Source organism: Malassezia restricta, chromosome IV (assembly GCF_003290485.1).
Source record: "Malassezia restricta chromosome IV, complete sequence".
NCBI lineage: Eukaryota > Fungi > Basidiomycota > Malasseziomycetes > Malasseziales > Malasseziaceae > Malassezia > Malassezia restricta.
Window position 1 is genome coordinate 157533 of NC_040196.1, and position 18136 is coordinate 175668.

The following is an 18136-nucleotide window of genomic DNA, read 5'->3' on the forward strand; positions in this document are numbered from 1 at the left end:
GCGCGAGCGTCTTTTGCGACGTTGCCGCACGTTTTTGTACAAGCTCTACTAAAGGACACAAGCGTGTGAGTCGCACATGCGCTATGCACATGTTGAGGCGGATTTCTCCGACGTATCGGAGATGGGCGCAGTGGCTCTGGGTAGCGGCCTGTTGCTGCATTGTGGGCGGACAGGACCCGCATGCGCATCCGGATAAAAGTGTGGACGACCCGACTACGAATCGACATATTACAGCAGACCAGTTGAAGCGACAGACCGAGGTGGTTGAGTTCGTGTGTGTAGCTGGCCTCACACTGTACTGCTGGGAGTATCTCATGACACTAGGTCGCGAAATATCTATGTGGCTTCATCCTCGCCGTTTGCTTCATCCTCAAGTCATACTGTTTCTGCTCATTCGGTACGCCACGGTCCCAGCCCTGGTGGTCACATCATACAGCACGTGGGGCCATTTTGAGAGGGAAGAAGAATGTATTAACCACGAGCAACTCACGGTGGCGGTTGTGCAGTTCGTGGTCGCCTGTGTCTTTTCATGGCGCACCATCGCCATCTGGCGCCGCGCAGGATGGGTCGTCGCTTCCATGGTCACTTTCACTTTGCTCCTGTTTGGAGCAAGTATCGGTCTCCTCTACTTCTCTCACGAATCACTTCTTGCTTCGGGTGCTTGTCGGCCCTCCTATGACCAAAACAGCGATCCTGATTCGGTCAGTGACGTGAATACGGTCATGTGGTTCTACTTGATTGGGATGATCTTCGACACGACGGCGGTGGTTCTGTCCACCTACAAACTCGTTGTGTATGCTAACATGGGCCGCCAAATCCAGAAAATCACGTTCCGCGACCCATTCGAGATGCATCGACAGCAGCTTGCAAAAGGCGAATCTGTGTCGAATCCAGGCTTGAATGACATCGACCCGTTCGAATCTCAAACTCACTCGCCACCAACCGCGTATCGTCGCCTTAGCGATGCATTCACGGCAGTTCTCTTCTCACCCGTGCGAGCCACTAACAACGTCTTTACCTGGTGGTACTCGCTCACACCACTCGTGGCTCGCCTCCTGCGAAACGGCATTTTCTACTTTGTGGTAGCCACCGCCTACAACCTCAACAACTTTATCCACGAAGCGAAAAAATCGCTCCACTCCAAGAGCTTTCTGGCTCTATACGCACCGCTTATGTGTGTCATGTGCCAACGACTGCTCCTTGTAGAGTTCGACGAGGTGTGGACCCCTTATGATCCCGACGTCGAATATCCAGGTCGTCAGCTGGTTGACCGCATCATGCGGCCCATGCAGTCCGTGTCGCGGGGCAGTCATGCAGATTTGGCGCGCTTCGATCGATTCGCCTCGGCGCTTGAAGAGCATCATGCCTCCATCATTACCTCGTCACCCCCTCGCGAGCCTCCGAGAAGCACGGTATCACCACCGCCCGTTGCACGTGAGAAACAGTGCGAAGAGAACATACCATCGTTGCCGCGCTTCATCTTCCCGACTTCGTCTCCTTTCAGCTCGCATACCTTCTCTGTGAATCAGCTACTACCACCACGATCAGCGATGGTAGCTGCCGCAACCTCTACGCCCCCACCAAAACTCACCCTAGCTCAAGAGCAGCAGGCCTTGCACATGGCAGGCATGCTGTAATATTGTATATGGTATCTATATAACGTGTATATGTAATATTATGTTGATACACCAGCCGCCGCTTGCTCCTCTGGTACAATGCGCTCGCAATCTGGGTCCTCGGTCGCAAACGCCTTGAGTCGATCCGATGTGGGCCGCAATGGCGCATCTTGCGGATGTGTGTAGAAGCAGCCTGGCCGCGTACATCCACTGCCATAACGGCAAGGCACCTGGCTCTTTGGTGGATGAGAATAAACGCAGTCAGGTCTCGTGCATGCTGAGCCGAAGCGACAGGGAATCGCATTGCCTTGGCCTGGCGGCGGCACTATCCGTCCCATTGCATCGTAGTGAAGATAGGTACACGCAGGATTGAGGCACTGCTGCTGAAATTTGCACGGCACACCAGCCAAAGTCGGCATCGAGGGAGGTGGCACAGAGCCACGTGCTTTGATAAAGCCCACAGCAGGACTAACATGACTCAAAACACACTCCTTGTCTGTACACTCGGCGCCATGTTCACACGCATCGGTGCGGAGTACAAGCGCGCTCGGATCACCACCACGACCTGCATTAGCAGGTGATGGGTGGCTGTATTCACACATAGGATTTGTGCATTGCAGAGACCAACGACACAATGCACTTTGAGCAGGCGCATGAGGAAAAGCTGCCATGTCGCGAGGCACAGACGAAGGCATAGTCGTCAAACCCGCCCCCGGCATGGGTGGCGGATTGTCAGGCATCATAGGGTCTAGACGCGAAAAAAGCGACGGGCCACCCGACATGGCGGCCATGGCCGCCATGGCGGCGAGAGGCGGTGGCATGGGCATGAATGGCTCGGCGCGTGGATCAGGCACGCCAGCCCGGCCCAGTATGCTCACAGATGCTGGTTTTTCGTCAGCGTTTTCGCGTCGCTCGTTGCGCTCACTTCGCTTCTTTTTCGTGCGAGCAGGTTTTTGGTCGTTCCACCGATCCTTGGTGCGCTGCTCGGTCGACTCTGGCTGAGGTGGCGGCGGCGGAGACGCTGAGCGTGCGCGCTCCTGTGCATGAGTCTTCGGGGGAGACAGCACATCGCATGCGCACTTCCAAATCTTCTGCGTGATGGAGGCATCTAGCTCACCGCCAATGAGCTCGCGCAACTCCTCAGCAATCATGTCAGGTCCTTTGCGATTTGCCATCATCACCGTGACGTATTCTGCCATGACCGTATCATCTTTCATGGCAAGATCATGCTCGACAAGCACATTCTGCACGCCTTCTTGGATCCGCGACGCCTGTGGCGTTCCCAGCTCCAGCTCCAGCGATTCGGACATCGATGCCGCCGTCGTGTGAGGGCAAGAAAACCAACGCACGATGGCCCTTAGATCCTTCACGTCACGTGATGCGACGTTGGGAGGCTGACGGTCGGCGTCGCGGCTAGCATCCCACCTCGACGATGGTACGTTCTCAGGTTATGCTGACTTGTAGCTGCCGCTTGCGCTGCTAAATGCGGCTCACAATGGACCTATTGTACGCATTCACCAAGCTTACCTTGCAGCTCGTTGAATTGAAAAATAGCGAGACATTCAATGGACACCTCGTGGCCTGTGATAACTACATGAACATCACCATGCGCGACGTGTACGAAACGAGCGCGGTACGTATGTCCAACTAACGCGGAGAATGGCGAAAAGTTTTGGAAAATGCCAGAAGTGTACATCAAAGGTAGCACGGTATGTGCTCAGTCCTAACCCCAGATTAAATACTGTCGTGTCGCTCACGAACTCATCGATACGGTACGAGAAGCGGAAGAACAAGCGCGCAAGCATCGGCAACAGGCCGCCAACCACTCGCATGGTCGTGGTCACCGTGACGGTCACCATGGTCGTGCCCGCGGTGGTCAGCGCGGCCACCGCTCGCGCACATAGGATCTAGATACCACATTTTGCCTACAATTCATTGCGCGGCTCGCGGATAGCACGCACGCGCTTTCCATCAATGTCGACCAGCTCGACATCGAATACGAGCGTCGAGCCAGCAGGGATTATGTCGCCCATACTCATGTCGCCGTAGCCGAGGTGCGGTGGAATTTGCAGCTTACGCTTCTCACCGATGCACATGTCCCTTAGGCCACGTTCCCAGCCAGCAATGACCATACCAGCTCCAAGAGTCAGACTCAGAGGCTTGCCACGTTCGTGGGAAGAATCGAACTGGGTTCCGTCCCACAGGCGGCCCGTGTAGTGCATGAACACTTCATCGCCGTCCTGCGCCTTAATAGGACACGACTCCGGTCGGTACGTCACACCAATCAGCAAGTCCTTGGGCGGCTGCTTCGCGCTTACCAGAGCCGCGGCACCAGCCAGACAGAGGAGCACAGCTTTCAATTGCATTGCGTACCAAATGGCGTAATTCCAACCCGCGGTACTGCCCACGTTTGACCTATGTGGAGGATTATGCACTCGCCAGCGCCGAGCACTCAGACACAAGGAACGGCGCTAGGCTTTCCAGCTCGACAGACATTCGCACACCAGTACCATGTGACGTCGCATGATGGGGGAAATGGGCGAGCATGTGACTGGGTGCACGCAGCGATAAGTGTGCGATCATGACAGAGCCATAGTATATCCATACACTGCCGCCCACCGGAATTAGATCATCGTTGGACGTCGACAGATCGAGTAGATGGGAGATCCACTGATGCACGTCGTGGATCGCGCCGTAAGGCTCCCATAAAGTACGTGCATTATCAAATCCGCTCAGCGTTTGATCCAGTATGGCACGAAGTCGCGAGAGAAAGAGGGTATATTCATAGAGCTCCCATAAAGGAGCCATAAGGGCGAATCGCACTTTGGGTGGATGCAGCGCGATCGAAGCGGCCCGTTTGTCCCACATGGCGCGAATACGTACTGTCCATCCACGCAGCATGCGCAGTCGAAGCACGTGCAAAAGCAATGTGGGCCATGGCGATTCTTCGCCTGAGCTCAATTCATCGTACGGCACCAAAACGAACCGCATCTCGAGTGTTGAGGAAAGCGGCAGCGATATGCAATGATCAGATATGGTGCGTGCGAGGACTGGCGAGAGCGTACCGGACTGGACAGTCAGCTCGCGAAACAGTTCGGCATCTACCACATCGAGTTGGGCGTCGTACAGCTGTGCATCGAGATCGGCGTCGTCAGAACGTGTCTCACGTGTCGACTCACTCTTCCATATCTGCTTGGACGCATGATCGTGGAACTCGACTTGCAGTCGGCGCCATGTACGATCAGGGAAAGCCAGATGCGGCCCTGGCGTAGGCGCATCAGCCCAGTAGGCCAGCGTACGCTGCAAGACGCTAATGGGCGCCTCGCTAGGCCCGTACCCGATCCATGCATCGCGTGCTCCTTCCTCTTTTATAGAGCCATTGCCTTGCACAATGGGTACGCCAAATCCTTGTAACACGTCGTGTTTCACTGTTTGTGTATCAAAGCGCTCGATATCCACCAGGGGGCGTCCAGGCGTGAGTTTCCAGCCGCGCCGTTGAATTTTCTGCAGCCCATGCCATCGACTGCGCTCTGATTCGAGGCATTGCTCCATCTCATCAGCACCGTGCACAAGGATCTGAGCAGCGTTTCGTATGGAGGCGTGCTTTTCCTGCAGAATCAATTTTTGTTCAGAAACAGAAAGTGGCCGTGGCGGGGCATTGCTTTCTTCTGGTATAGCGCGTTCCAAGGCACTCAGAGATAGAGCGTGCGGGTCGAGAAAGTATTCGCTCTGAGCCGCGAGCACCGACGACGTATCAGAGCGCGTGTTTTGGATCAGCATACCGAGCAGATTTTGAGCCTGTTCGGCATGAAATAGAGACACTTCGAGTTGATGCAATAAATTATCACGTAAAGGTACAAACTCGCTTTCTGCGATCGTACCAAGGCGTGCAGACGACGCAGAGGCCTGGGCCTCCGCCTGCTCAGATGTCGGTGGCTGTGCATGGTCTTGGTATACTGCACGCAATGCTTCCACAGCATCTATCTGTGGCGCCTTTCGATCGACATCGTCCAGATCGTCTGCATGTATAAGGCGAAAGTCGCCACGCTCAGCCCACAGCCGCATGCGGCGCGCTCGTTCGTGATCATGGAACGAGAGAGTGGGCGCTATGATCCGGTGACCATCCGCCTGGATATCTAGCAGCGTACGTTCTTGCGAGAGACTCCCGCTCCCACCTGATGCATCCAGCACGCTGTCTGGCGCACGCACCCGACCGACACGCAGGCGCACGTCGGTCATGGACCCAGCGAGGAGGCTCTCCTCCGCCGCCACACCGCACGACGGTGCAGCATCACGTGACAATGATCCCAGCAGGACCGTCGAGTCAGGCAGCGTTGTGCCTGGCTCGGCGAGAAGGTTGACGACCGTTTCGCATGATTTTGGGTGTGAATGAGCGTGCGTGTGCGCTGGCCAAGGCACACAAGCCTGAGCACTTTGACTTGGAGCGTGTAGTGCGTCCAAATATCTTGGCGCTCAAACCGTACCGATGTGCGCGCGACGACTATCAGGACGGCATCCTGTTGGACGCGAACGAAAACTCGCTGGGTCCCTCTGCTGTCCATGCCGAAGAGCATCTGCGTCTACACAGGTACCCCGATCCATCCTTGTATGGCGTGCGTGAGGCGATGACGCGCCTGCGTGGCCTGCCTCACCCCGCCTACACGTTCATGGGGGTGGGAAGTGACGAGGCCATCGACTTGATCCAGCGGTGCTTTGCGCGTCCAGGCCAGGACAAGATTCTTGTGTGTCCACCTACATACGGTATGTATCAGGTGAGTGCGTGTGTGAACGATATTGGCATCGTGCAAGTACCCCTGACCATGCCGGGCGATCCACGCGGAGCCTTTCAGCTGGACGTGCCCAAGATCCAAGCGACGCTCGCGGCGGACCCTGCTATCAAGCTCGTATTTTTGTGCTCGCCAGGTAATCCGACTGGCACTCTTCTGCCCCTGGACGATGTGCGCGCAGTGCTAGACACGCCTGCGTATCAGGGCATGGTCGTCGTGGACGAAGCGTATATCGACTTTGCCCTCGAACAGCAAGCTATGAAGAAGGAGCATGGACCTCTTTCTGCCGTCTCGCTCGTACACGAATATGCCAACGTGATTGTCTCGCAAACGCTCAGTAAGGCCTTTGGATTGGCTGGCGTTCGTCTAGGGCTGGCGTTCGCCCAGCCGCCCATCATCCAGGTCTTGATGAATACCAAGGCACCCTACAATGTATCGACACTAGCTGCTCACGCCGCCTCCGAGGCTTTGGCTCCCGAGGGCATGGAGCGAATGCGATCCAACGTACGCACGCTCATCGAGAACCGCCAGGCGCTCATTGAGGCCCTGTCGACGGTACCAGGTATGGGCCAAGTCCTCGGCACGAACGATGCCAACTTTGTGCTCGTGCAAGTGCTGGACGCGCCCAACGGATCACCGGACAGCCAACGTGCCGAGGCCGTGTACAAGGCCATGGCCGAGCAGCACGGCCTCGTCGTGCGGAATCGGTCATCGGAACTTGGATGCGCCGGCTGTCTTCGTATCACGGTCGGCACCGCCGACGAAAACAAGCAATGCCTTCAGCTCCTGAGGCATCTCCTAGCAATGTAGTATATGGTATCTATGCAAGGAGCGCCGCTTCTGCTCGGCGCATATCGAGCTCCGTTTGGATTTCGTCCCATGCCTCTTGTGCTGCGGCGCGTTGTTCCTGGAGCTCCTTGTGCTCGCCCTGCGCCATGCGTTCTATCGCCGAGAGACGCGCGACATCCGCTGCGATGCGCTCCAGACGTTCTTGCCCAGCCGCCGGCTCACTCGAGGCAAGGCGCTCAAGCGCCGATATACGCACACTCATATCCGCGTGCTTCGCGGCCGCCTCTGTCACTTGGCCGCCCAGCCGACGTGAGCGTGCCTGGTAGCCGCCTAGAAGCTTACTCAGAAGTTTCTCGCTCTTGAGAGCCTGGGTCGCAGCGTCGTTCATCTTGGTGCGCAGGACCTCGAGTCGCTGCTGTGCACCTTGGATGTATGCTTCGCGAGAGAGCGTGTCGCGGAACACGCGCGTGCCATCCGGTGCCCATGCCTCAGGCATGTCGACCGGCTCCGACGGCTCGGTGGCGTGCAGTGTCTCAGCCTCCACGAGAGCTCGAGCCTGGGCGAGGTACGTATCGGGCACGGGCCAAAGCGCACTTGTTTGTCCACCAACGTTACGACTGCCAGGAAGCGGGAATACACGCGCGTCCTGCGCCATGAGCTGCACCACCTCGTGGTCGACAAGTCGCTGGGCCTCATCGTCTGACGCACGCAACGATGCAAGGAGCACCTCCAGCTGGTGTGGATTGACATCCACCGGCCGCGGGAGCGCCCGCTGCACGACCTGAGTTCGACGCGCCCAAGCCCGCTCACGCTCCTCAGCGGCTTCCTGGGCGAGGCGCGCATCACGCACAGCAGCGTCTTCTTCCACGTCGTCATGCACGATGGGCTCTGGTACGGGCGGCTCGTCCACGACAATATCAAAGTCGTTTTTGGGCGCAGGAAGAGCGGCGAGACGTGCAGCTAACTGGCGCTTTGCGATCCGCGCCTGCATCTTCGCATCACGCGGCGTTGCACTACCGTCGTTCAGGCCGAGCGCATCACGGTATGGCGTAGCAGCGGGCGTAGAAGCAGGCTCGCTTGGCCGAGCTGTGCTTGGCATCGGCACGTTCTCATCGCCCAGCAAAGGCGTCTGTGTCACGGTACGTGCATGCAGCTCGCGCGCTTCGCGAACGAGGGCGTCAGCCACAGGCGCACGCGCAGGCGTCGCATCCGGAGCAGGACGCTCTATCGGCGTATACGTGCCCAAGAGACCCTCAGTCGCAGACTCGCCATGCTCGACGAGCGCGCGTGCCTCTTCGCCGGCGTGACCGAGCTTGATGATTTGCTCCATATCCGCTTCGCTCACCTGTGCATGGGGAAGCATGAGTTTGCGGCGCTTCGATACCTTGTCCGCCTCCTGCATGCGGCGAAGTGCTTCTTCGTGCCTGGAGGGCTTGTTCATGGCCTTGTCGCGCTTGCGCTTCGCCTCCTCGTCGGTCGGTTGGGGGCCAGGCTCCATCTGTAACAGCGTGCGCCGCATGGGCTCTTCGTAGGTCTTGGCCGCCTCGGCACTCGTATCATAAAAGCCAGGGAGTGGCTGCTTTTCAAAGGGGATTTCGGCATTGTAATCAATGCCCTTCGCCTTGTCGCGGCCCTTGCCGACGATGCCAGCCGCGCGGAGCTCGCGTCGCTTCTGCAACGTCGAGAGCCGCCGTGCTTCGTCCAGCGCTCGCTCACGAGCCTTGCGTTTGGCCTTCTTACCTTCCGTATTGGCCAAACGAGCACGCGCCTCAGAGAGCATCTCCTTCTCGTCCTCGTCCATGTCGACCGGATCAGGCTTGGCCGGCCGCGATTCTGGGTCAGGATCGATCTCGCCAGGACGCAGTTTCAGTACCTGGTCAGCACTGGGAGCTGCCTCGACACCGGGACCGGCTAGACCCAGCCCCGACTCGTGCGCATCGGCGTCGTCCAGCAGCTGCTGGTAGCGTTCCAGGCACTGTGTGGCCGTACGACCCACAATCGGGGCGATCGTGCGCCACTGTGTCGGCATGAGCTTCGCCATATGCAGGAGCTTCTCATCTTCTTCACGCGACCACTCGATTTTCTTGATCGACGGATCCAGCCATTCGTACCATCGCGCCTTGCACTGCTTGGGCGTCTTGCGCACGAGCAGCGACGAGATGCGCGCCCATTGATTCATACCATACTTGGACACGGCAGCCTTGAGGATTTCATCCTCGGTCTATGGTGAGTGATGCACACGTACATTTTTCCACACGCCGCCCTTGACGACGCGCACCATGCCGCACTGACGGCTGTCGCCACGATCGACGAGCCGCGCGACGGACGAGGTGGCAAAGTGTGCATCACGTGATTCCATGTCGCGGGGTCGGTGCGCCGGCCGCGAGGGTGAGAGAGAGCCTTGCCTCATGTCGAGCCTGGGGGAAACGCGGCGCGTGTGCCGCATCCAGCTCCCGAGCTTGGCGCGCTTCGTCAAGACCAGTGGACATTCGTTTGGTATTTACGTGGCTGGTGCCGTGTTTGCTGCGGGGTGGTGGCTGTTCTTCGATGCGTGCATCCGCTCAGGCTCCCGGCATCCGCCCGTGGCGCCGCCCGCACCCGGGCAGCCGATCGAGCCACCTGTGCATGATGTGCGCATTCTCTTTGACGACTGGGTACCGGGTATATGTGCCACGATTGGCTTGGCGATCGTCAACCTTGTCGATAAGCGCCACCTGGTGGACGATGGCTCCGCCCTGGGCACGTGGCGCGATGACCCTGTGATGTGGCGCACACGTACGTGGCTGTTTGTCGGCTTTGCCTTCTTGGCAGGCGGCCTGGCTGGCAGTCTCGCCTTGCTGATTATCAAGTACATGATGAATCCGCATGCCGTGGGATACGTGGAGTACGGCGTGGCGAGCGTCTTGCAGAACTTGGCCATTATGGCCTGTGCGATTGTGTTGTGGTTCAGTCAGCGCACGGAGAGCGACTATGAATACAGCTTAACACTCTAGATACCCTTATACTTTTCCCAGCCCCTGCAATGCACGTTCCACTTCGTTGGCGTCGTCTGTGGTGAGTACATAGGCACGTACCAAGCTCGGTGCTGCGCATCGAGGCAGGTGACCATGACCGCTGGACACCGCTGGGTGATGCGCGGCTTGCGCTGCGTGGTGCGAATGGACTGGAGGGCGATAGCGAGCGGCTGGCCTGGAAGGGGCCAGATGTCGGCCGGCCGAGTCCAATGCCACTCGCTCGGAACGGCGACGTGCGCATCGCTTGGCTCGGACTCGTGCGGCTGATGGGCGAGGCGGATCGCCGGAATGTGCTCGCCCCCGGCACAGGTGTGACAGGGCTAGTTTGGAACGCTTTAGGAGGTATCGTTGCCTTGCCGTGAGATACCTTCCGCGCCAAGGCCTCGCCCACAGGTGTGCCCGGTATAGGTGCAGACGATGCACTGGCAGACTGGGGCTGTGTCGGCGTATTCACGTATATAGCGAGTGCCTCGACCAGGTTGCCCACGAACACGATGCTCAGCGCATACTTGAGCCATAGCAGCGTCGAGTCAATGAGCTCGTCCGTCCCGAACGGCACGCCGCGGACCTGCATCAGGCGATCGAGCACGGCAAAGTACACGTCCTCCAAGCCTGCCTGAGGCGCCCATCGTAGCGACCAAAACAAGAACAGACCACCTGCATTCCACATAATCCGCCGCCGCGCTGTCGCTGTGCTCATCCGAACACGCGGCGGCGCCTCGGGGGCCTGCGTCGTCGGCATGCGTGGAGCGCGAGACACGCCCCACCCTTTCACGCGGGCGCAGCGCAGGCACGATGCGCGCGTCACGTGATACGAGGCGGAGGCGGAGGCAGCGCCCCTGGCTGTGTGTGGTGCGCGCTGGCCACGATGAGCGAGGCGAGTCCCTTGTCAAATCTGACGCCCGTTCAGATCAAGCAGTTGCAGCGCGTGTTTTACGCGCTGGATAAGAATGCGGATGGGCGGGTGTCGCAGGAGGATGTAGCCGCGGCGCTGCGCAGTCTGGGTGTACCTCAAGCGGAGGAAGAGGCACGTGGATGCTATGAGAATGTGCCAGACTCGACGTATGAGCTCATGAGTTTTCTTGCGATGATGAGCGGCGTGCTCCATCCGTTCGCTGACATGCAAAAGCTGCGCGAGGCGTTTGAGAGCTTTGACGAGAAAGACGAGGGGTACATTCCCACCGACACGGCGCGTGAGATTCTCGACTACAACGACGACATGACCGATACATGGCTCGTGCCGCCGTTCGTGGACCGCAGCCGCACGCGATTCGATTACCGCAAGTTCCTATCGACCCTTGGCATGTGCGAATGGAAAGAGCTTGTGGCTCCTTAAGCATCCTCTATGTGCTCCGTGCCGTCTAAGCCAAAACGGCGCTTCACCATCCTTGTTGTTAGTGTATCATAGCTGTACGTACGCCACTTCGTCTGGATCACCTGTGTTCTTCGTGAGGTCATCGCTGATCTTGATAGCCGGCTTACCCTGCACGGAGCTAAGCTTGATCACCATGTTGAGGGCCCGACTCGGGGTGCCGTCAGACACCCGGCAGAAGTCGTTCGTGAGGTTCGTTCCTACCCCGAACCCAGCACGAATGCCGCATTCTTCGGCCATGCGCTGCAGCTCCTTGCAGCGCGATACATTGAGGCCGTCGGAGAAAATGACGAGCTTGGTGGACGGATCGATGCCCATCTTGCGGTACATGTCCAGTGCATGCTGTACAAAGGCGCCACTGTCGCCTGAATCCTGTCGCAGGCCGCGCCAGCGTTTGAGAATATCCGAGCCAAGTGGATTGGACGTGATATCTTCCCAAAACACCTTGGTGCTGAACGTGTCCGTCAGCGCGATCGTCAGGTCCTCCGAAGGCTGCGTCGGAGTAAAGGCCGGGGGCTGGTACACCTTATCCCAAAGCAATAGCGCATGTAGATTGCTGTGCTCGTATCCCATCAGCGTCGCAATACCCATCGTCCACTCGTGCGCAATGGTGCCGCTCGGCACGAGCCCATACTTCTTGGCCAAGTGCACGTTGCTGGTACCGAGGAGGCGACCCGCTTTGGGCAAATGAGCCGCCTGTACATCCTTGTGAGCCTGCACCAGACCATCCATCACGGCTTCGTGCGTCGCAAGCGAACGTCTTCGACGTGTGCCAAACTCGCTCAGGACAATGCCGTGTTCCAACAGGTCCCTGCCCTTGCGGTATGCCTGTTCGCGCTGGCCATCCAGACGCCAATCCGTATCGCACATGGCAAAATATGTCTCGCTAATGATCGCCATCACAGGCACTTCATACAGTATCACATCCTTCCAGGCGCCGCGAATGTCGATGCCGAGCGTGCCATGTGTATCGTTGACCGGCGTATAGCAAAGCTGCACCTGCTCCGCGGGCCGCAGCGCAAACTCGCGAAGAAATGACAGGTACGGCTCGCGCAAGTACGCACATGACGTGCGCAGCCATTCCAGCTCATCAGGCGTCAGTCGCAGCGTGCCAAGATGGTTGATCGCAAGCTGGATCTGGTCCGCACACTCCCGAGTAAAGAGCATGTCGCCGGCTCGGTTCGTAAAGTGGTCTGCGTCAGTCAGAGCGACATACATGTTACTTGCGTATCGGGAAAGTGATGCAGCACGGCCTGCTGCATCGTAAACTTGTACAGGTCCGTATCAAGAAGCGAGGGCAGGCGCACCGGGATCGTCATGGTGTAGCAGAGAGACCGGCGGCAACCTGGTCGGTGGAGGTGGTCCGTGGAGCGTCCCGCTATCGCGGGGGACGAAATGCGTGGAAATACGTACGGCTATCGAGTTCGTGGGAGCTCGTAAACGACTCGGGAAGTGTGCCGACACGACGCGCTGTGGTTAATTGTCTGTGCATACCTGGTGATCCGCCGTATATACAGTGACTGGGAACCACAGTCTGAGGGGCAAGCACGGCACCATCGAGGATCTGAGCGCCGTCGCGAATCACGCAAAAGCGGCCCTGCGTGTAAGCACATGCCACATACAATGATACAGCGCTCGCCAATATCGACATGACTCCCGATCTGCGCTGCCTCGACGATCGAGTGTGCTCCGATGCGCACATAGTCGCCGATGCGCATGGGAAAGTAGGAAAAAACACTGTGTCAATGGCGTCGCACGTACCCCTGATATGTCTTGGCTGGTGGATGCAGTATACTGCCTTGCTCCAGGCGCAGGTAGCGCCCTGTCACTATCACGACAGACGACGATGAGCCCTGGGTACGCAGCACACGCACGAGGTCACCACGAATCATCGCTCCCGTGTGCACGATGCACTTGCCGCCCAACACAATCTTGGATGCACCATAAATGCACGAGCGCCTTGATATCTTATTGCCCGTGGCCGCCGTCTGTATATATTCGCCAGGCTGGGCCGGTGGCGGTGGCGGTGGCGCCGATCGTGGCATGGGCCGAAAATAAAGCCAGATGGCTCCACATCAAGATACGATGGTCTATGGACGAGGGAGGGCATGGGCCGAGGTATCGCTAGAGCGCAGCTGGACCGATAAATCGCCGATGGACGAGCGCGCATCATAAAACGTCGTTGCGTCTCCCAAATGCGACGCAAGGGACTCGTCAGCCGAGAACTGCGATCGACGCTGGAGGGCCTTGTCCCAGGCCTGCTGCGGCTGAACGACAATGGCAGGGGCGGAAGCGGGGCCCGACGGCATCATAAGAGGCACTCCACTGGTCGAGAGGGGGCGGATTGGCGGAGCTGGGGCCACGTCCGTCACGGGCGCGGGGCGGAGCAGCGGCACAGCGGGCTGTGCTGAAGTACGCCTGAGTCTGTGCTCACGTGTCTCGGCAACGGTCATAGAAACAGGGATATCAAGAGACGGAAACGTAGGAAGAGTGAGTGGCTCAGGATTCGTCATATGAGGCGTGGTAGAAGGAGACAGGGAGTGGGACGCGTTCCTACCTGTGTGGAGCACACGTTCAGGGCTCGGCTGTGACACGCTCAAATTCTGCATCATGAGCGGAAGGTGGGCGTGTTGTGGCCAGGGAATATCGGTGAGGTGCAGCGATGCATCTGTGCCTGTCATGGACGAGTCAGCGGAGGATGGGAGCATGTCCGACATGTGCCCGCCTGTTATCGGACTCACCATCACCGGCGTCCTGATGCCAGGCATGTACTTGGCGCCGAACTCATGCAGCAGATCGGTCATCTGACCAAAAAAGGTCATTTGGACGCAGGTGAGTGCGTACAGGCAGCGCATCATCACCAAGTCGATGCAGCGAAGCAGTGTGGGAATCTCACTCATCAGCTGAACATGCATTGAAAGAAAGGCCAAGGCGCCTCCATGAAGCTTGGTCTTGGGGCGACGCGCCCGATCATGCAGGTAGCGGCGAAAGTCTGGCTCCTTCGCCGCACGGTTCAAAATCACCATCTTGGGGCGTTCAAGTAAGTTCTGTAGCGCATTCAGCTTGACATACACGGCATGGTGCATGGACGTCTCAAGCTGTGAGTATGCCGAATTCAGCACGCGCCAGTGCAGCAGCTCCCGGAACCGATGGAGACGCTCGAGCGACGCCGCATATCGTACTTCGCCGCAGCGGTACACAGCCATCCACTCATCCATCGCGCGAATCTCGACCAAGTACATTCGACGCACGTTTTGCATCCATTGCGAGCACCGCTCGGTGAACTGGACGATGTATTTCTCCGCCATATGTAGCTGTGCCACCAAATCATGATAACGATGTTCATCGTCCGTCAGTGGCGCCGTATCGACATTCGATGGTGTCTTGGACCGCCGTAGCGGACCTGACCGGAATCCGGAGCGCTGAGCCGCTGGATGCTCAAAGCCATGCTGCCCCACAATGTCCATCCGCTTCTTGCTTTCATTAATGCGACTCGCCACACCTTCCATTTGGCGTAGGGCCATCTGCAGCTGCACATATTCAGGGTCGTGCGGCTCTGTACACTCCATGATCGAGCGCAGAAACAGCGGGTATTTGAGCACGCGCTGGACAGGTTTGATCAGCAGCGACGGTAGGTCCCAGGCTGTCGTGTGCTGCCGCGATACGTCGTCACATTCACGTAAAAAGGCTGATGTGGCAGGATTGCGTGCCACCATGTCGCTGAGACGGGCTATGCTGGCCTCGTGTCGCGAGCAGTAGAACGAAAATACTTGCTCAATCTGTTGCCACTTGTCCAGAAACACCGAGCTAACATTACATTCGCCGCGCGCCGCAGCCGCCAACAAATTCGACATGCTAAGAGCCAGGGATGTGCATGATTCAACACCGGCAAAAATCACCTGAATATCAGTCACAGAGAACGGCAGTGCTGCGGAAAAGAGCGGCACGGGCGACGCACGCCCAGACGACATGGGCGACTGGGGCCGGAGAAGCATAGGTGAGCGCCGTGAATCCATGTCGTTAGGTGAAGCGCGTGGATCGATCTCAGGCTCTGACGACGCACTCGATGCCCGCGACGACGGCTGCAGCACCGAGAGTGATGAGTTCGTCATGGAACGCATACCTGCACGAAGACGAGCTTGATAAATGTACAAGTTGGTGATCACGCAGAGATCTCCAGCATACGAGCGCTCCGTCTCGGCCATTTCATTGAGCAGATGCTGCTTCTGCCGTACCGTACGGCTGGAGGTTGGCGGGTCTGGTATGGCATGTGGATTGGGAAAATCAGGCGAGTGACTCAAGTCGGACGCATTTTTCGCGCGAAATACAAGGCCCAAGTTGGGACTGCTCGACTGTTTCGACACCTCGCCTCCCTCCAGCGTAGGTCGCGTGCGGCGTGTCACACTGGCTGCTCCTTGCGATAGAGCACGCATTCTCGGAGCTTGAGAACTGGGAGGTGATACGTACAGCGGCGTGCTTGGCATCGATATTTCGGGTGTAACGCTGCGCAGATTCGTGTTGATGGGAGGAACGGCCGACGTAGGCAGTTTGCGCCCGCCCTCCATCGAGACACCCAGGCCTTTCAAATCAGCTTGCGACCTTCTGGGAGGCGACATTTGGCCCTGGTCGACCGATGTCGTCGGCAACGACAGTTGTGCCACATTATTCATACTCACACCATGTGCCTGGAGATGTGGCGACGATGCAGTCGTGCGCATCGACGGCGAGTGCCTGCTCGATCCACTCCACGCAGGGCTAGCGGGATTCGGTAGAGGAGTGTCAGCATCGTAGCGCAAAGGATATGTTGACGCCCAAGACCGCAGCACCGGATGCGACACGGGTGGCGTCTCTACGGTCACGGGCACCTGCTCAGTGCGCGGCGAGCTCGATGCATTCAAGCTACTCCCACGTTTCTGCGACGCAACACCTTGCGACACCTTTCGAGTGTGCGGCTTGGCATCCCGCATGCTATCGTCGTCGTGACCGTGGGTGAACAATGCTCACCCAAATGGCGGCAAGTCAGCAAGCGTGCGCCTTTCAGGCGCCCACCGTCACGTCCCCACCAAATCTGCCAATGTGTGTGTCACGTGAAAGAAGCGTTCGTTCGTTATCATCATAAAACTATGGATACGGCCAAGCGCTCAGCACTTGAAATCGCGCTGCGTCGGATCCTTGGGGATCCAGCCGTGACGCACACCTTGACGGTAGCTCCAGTCATCTGCATTGTGGTGCTCAGTGCGCCACGTCCACATGATCCAGCCGGAGCCGGCCTCGTACGTGTCGACCTGTGCCTCCCAGCTCTTTTTCAAAAGCCGCTTGTAGCTTTCAGAGAAATGTTTCGCATTACCCGTCTTGCCCTTGCAGCTTCCAATATAATTCGAGTCTCCAAACGACCCGTCGTACCGCGCGCCCTCGAAGCGACCATTCAGACCAGGGGCACAGTCATTCACAGCCGGCGACCATTCACCCACCAGGGCCCAAAGATGCTTGTTCGCCTCTGCAAAGCCAGACTTCATGTTACAGTAAGATTGGATGCGATCTTCGGGCGACAATTTAATCGAGTTCGGATCAAACATGCGGTACACATGCGTGTCAGTCATCACATTCTGGTACTTGGGCGGCTGGAAGCGCGAGTGCCAATAGTCGTTTTCAGCAGGATTCAAAAACACGTCGCCAAGCAGAATGATGAGGTCAGAGTCGCTCTCACTGTTGCGTACGGTGTTATAGCCCTTCTTGTATCGCCCGTAAACCTGGTTCACGTCACCATTCGGCTCGTTCACCATCGAAATACCCGATACAGCAGGGTACTTGCTCTGGCTAAACTCTGACACCAGCTCGTCAAGGATCTCGAGCCAGCGGTCCTCGTATTTTTGCTCATTGAGCCAGTTAAAGTGGTCCTTGTGGCCTCCGTGGTCATAGGGGTTAGCACCACCTGGCACCGTGTGAAGCTCAATGATCATCTTGAGGTTGTACTTTTCCGCCCAGTGCGCAGCCTCTTTGAGCTTGTCGTACTGGTTCAGCGTTACGTACGGCTCGTCACCCCACGTACGAATACCCCAGTACGGGAAAGAGACACGCACATGGTTCAGACCGTAAGAGGCGATCTCCTTAAAGTCCTCTTCGGTGATAAAGTTGTCGTAGTGATCCTTCAAGATCTTTTTGGCCTTCTCTTCCGGCACATACTTGCCAAACGACCACTCGTCAATCACGCGGTCATCACCAGCTTTTTCGTAGATTGATGGCGTGATGAAATTCTCAATGACAAGCCAGCCACCAATGCCAACACCACGGACCATATCCCGGCCATAGTTGAATCGCAGGTTCAAATTAGCGCGCGCAGCCATCTGGTCACCCATCTGCTCCAGATCCTCAGAGCTGATGCCGCTGCGCTTGCTCCCACCGTGACGCACCGAAATGCTGCCACGAGTGTCACGCACATTCGTGGCCAATGCCATGGTTGCCATGGTCATTGCCACACCCAAAAACGAAAGGAAAGTACTCTTCATGACCACGACACGGGCAAAAGAAGGTGGGTTGGGATGGAGAAGAAGCCCTTGA

General features: G+C 57.8%; 14 protein-coding genes across 14 annotated transcripts; 5 read left to right on the forward strand and 9 right to left on the reverse strand.

Annotated features, from left to right (window-relative positions):
• Window positions 1-83: 83 nt before the first annotated feature.
• Window positions 84-1637, forward strand: MRET_2458 (uncharacterized protein; the record flags this gene model as incomplete). The annotated part of the gene is made up of 1 exon (XM_027629085.1): window positions 84-1637. One exon carries the CDS (start codon window positions 84-86, stop codon window positions 1635-1637), a length of 1554 nt encoding a protein of 517 aa, XP_027485000.1.
• Window positions 1638-1675: 38 nt separating this feature from the next.
• Window positions 1676-2926, reverse strand: MRET_2459 (nuclear polyadenylated RNA-binding protein; the record flags this gene model as incomplete). Its single annotated transcript, XM_027629086.1, has 1 exon — window positions 1676-2926. One exon carries the CDS (start codon window positions 2924-2926, stop codon window positions 1676-1678), a length of 1251 nt encoding a protein of 416 aa, XP_027485001.1.
• Window positions 2927-3210: 284 nt separating this feature from the next.
• MRET_2460 (U6 snRNA-associated Sm-like protein LSm4) lies at window positions 3211-3520 on the forward strand (the record flags this gene model as incomplete). Its single annotated transcript, XM_027629087.1, has 3 exons — window positions 3211-3249; window positions 3275-3325; window positions 3350-3520. 3 exons carry the CDS (start codon window positions 3211-3213, stop codon window positions 3518-3520), a joined length of 261 nt encoding a protein of 86 aa, XP_027484886.1.
• A 21-nt stretch (window positions 3521-3541) lies between these two features.
• MRET_2461 (peptidyl-prolyl cis-trans isomerase) lies at window positions 3542-3982 on the reverse strand (the record flags this gene model as incomplete). The annotated part of the gene is made up of 1 exon (XM_027629088.1): window positions 3542-3982. One exon carries the CDS (start codon window positions 3980-3982, stop codon window positions 3542-3544), a length of 441 nt encoding a protein of 146 aa, XP_027484885.1.
• Window positions 3983-4043: 61 nt separating this feature from the next.
• Window positions 4044-5855, reverse strand: MRET_2462 (mediator of RNA polymerase II transcription subunit 17; the record flags this gene model as incomplete). The annotated part of the gene is made up of 1 exon (XM_027629089.1): window positions 4044-5855. The coding sequence occupies one exon, from the start codon at window positions 5853-5855 to the stop codon at window positions 4044-4046; it is 1812 nt and encodes a 603-aa protein (XP_027484888.1).
• A 134-nt stretch (window positions 5856-5989) lies between these two features.
• MRET_2463 (histidinol-phosphate aminotransferase) lies at window positions 5990-7213 on the forward strand (the record flags this gene model as incomplete). The annotated part of the gene is made up of 1 exon (XM_027629090.1): window positions 5990-7213. The coding sequence occupies one exon, from the start codon at window positions 5990-5992 to the stop codon at window positions 7211-7213; it is 1224 nt and encodes a 407-aa protein (XP_027484887.1).
• A 10-nt stretch (window positions 7214-7223) lies between these two features.
• On the reverse strand, window positions 7224-9551 carry MRET_2464 (pre-mRNA-splicing factor CDC5/CEF1; the record flags this gene model as incomplete). The annotated part of the gene is made up of 2 exons (XM_027629091.1): window positions 7224-9413; window positions 9438-9551. The coding sequence occupies 2 exons, from the start codon at window positions 9549-9551 to the stop codon at window positions 7224-7226; spliced, it is 2304 nt and encodes a 767-aa protein (XP_027484890.1).
• Window positions 9552-9600: 49 nt separating this feature from the next.
• MRET_2465 (vacuolar protein sorting-associated protein) lies at window positions 9601-10185 on the forward strand (the record flags this gene model as incomplete). Its single annotated transcript, XM_027629092.1, has 1 exon — window positions 9601-10185. One exon carries the CDS (start codon window positions 9601-9603, stop codon window positions 10183-10185), a length of 585 nt encoding a protein of 194 aa, XP_027484889.1.
• Window positions 10186-10191: 6 nt separating this feature from the next.
• MRET_2466 (uncharacterized protein) lies at window positions 10192-10948 on the reverse strand (the record flags this gene model as incomplete). The annotated part of the gene is made up of 2 exons (XM_027629093.1): window positions 10192-10241; window positions 10267-10948. 2 exons carry the CDS (start codon window positions 10946-10948, stop codon window positions 10192-10194), a joined length of 732 nt encoding a protein of 243 aa, XP_027484892.1.
• A 126-nt stretch (window positions 10949-11074) lies between these two features.
• On the forward strand, window positions 11075-11542 carry MRET_2467 (calcium sensor Efh; the record flags this gene model as incomplete). The annotated part of the gene is made up of 1 exon (XM_027629094.1): window positions 11075-11542. One exon carries the CDS (start codon window positions 11075-11077, stop codon window positions 11540-11542), a length of 468 nt encoding a protein of 155 aa, XP_027484891.1.
• Window positions 11543-11608: 66 nt separating this feature from the next.
• MRET_2468 (nicotinate phosphoribosyltransferase) lies at window positions 11609-12897 on the reverse strand (the record flags this gene model as incomplete). The annotated part of the gene is made up of 2 exons (XM_027629095.1): window positions 11609-12771; window positions 12795-12897. 2 exons carry the CDS (start codon window positions 12895-12897, stop codon window positions 11609-11611), a joined length of 1266 nt encoding a protein of 421 aa, XP_027484894.1.
• A 59-nt stretch (window positions 12898-12956) lies between these two features.
• MRET_2469 (dynactin 5) lies at window positions 12957-13623 on the reverse strand (the record flags this gene model as incomplete). Its single annotated transcript, XM_027629096.1, has 4 exons — window positions 12957-13048; window positions 13073-13175; window positions 13201-13315; window positions 13340-13623. The coding sequence occupies 4 exons, from the start codon at window positions 13621-13623 to the stop codon at window positions 12957-12959; spliced, it is 594 nt and encodes a 197-aa protein (XP_027484893.1).
• A 45-nt stretch (window positions 13624-13668) lies between these two features.
• On the reverse strand, window positions 13669-16545 carry MRET_2470 (dynamin-binding protein; the record flags this gene model as incomplete). The annotated part of the gene is made up of 1 exon (XM_027629097.1): window positions 13669-16545. One exon carries the CDS (start codon window positions 16543-16545, stop codon window positions 13669-13671), a length of 2877 nt encoding a protein of 958 aa, XP_027484932.1.
• Window positions 16546-16719: 174 nt separating this feature from the next.
• Window positions 16720-18084, reverse strand: MRET_2471 (glucan 1,3-beta-glucosidase; the record flags this gene model as incomplete). The annotated part of the gene is made up of 1 exon (XM_027629098.1): window positions 16720-18084. The coding sequence occupies one exon, from the start codon at window positions 18082-18084 to the stop codon at window positions 16720-16722; it is 1365 nt and encodes a 454-aa protein (XP_027484933.1).
• Window positions 18085-18136: the final 52 nt, after the last annotated feature.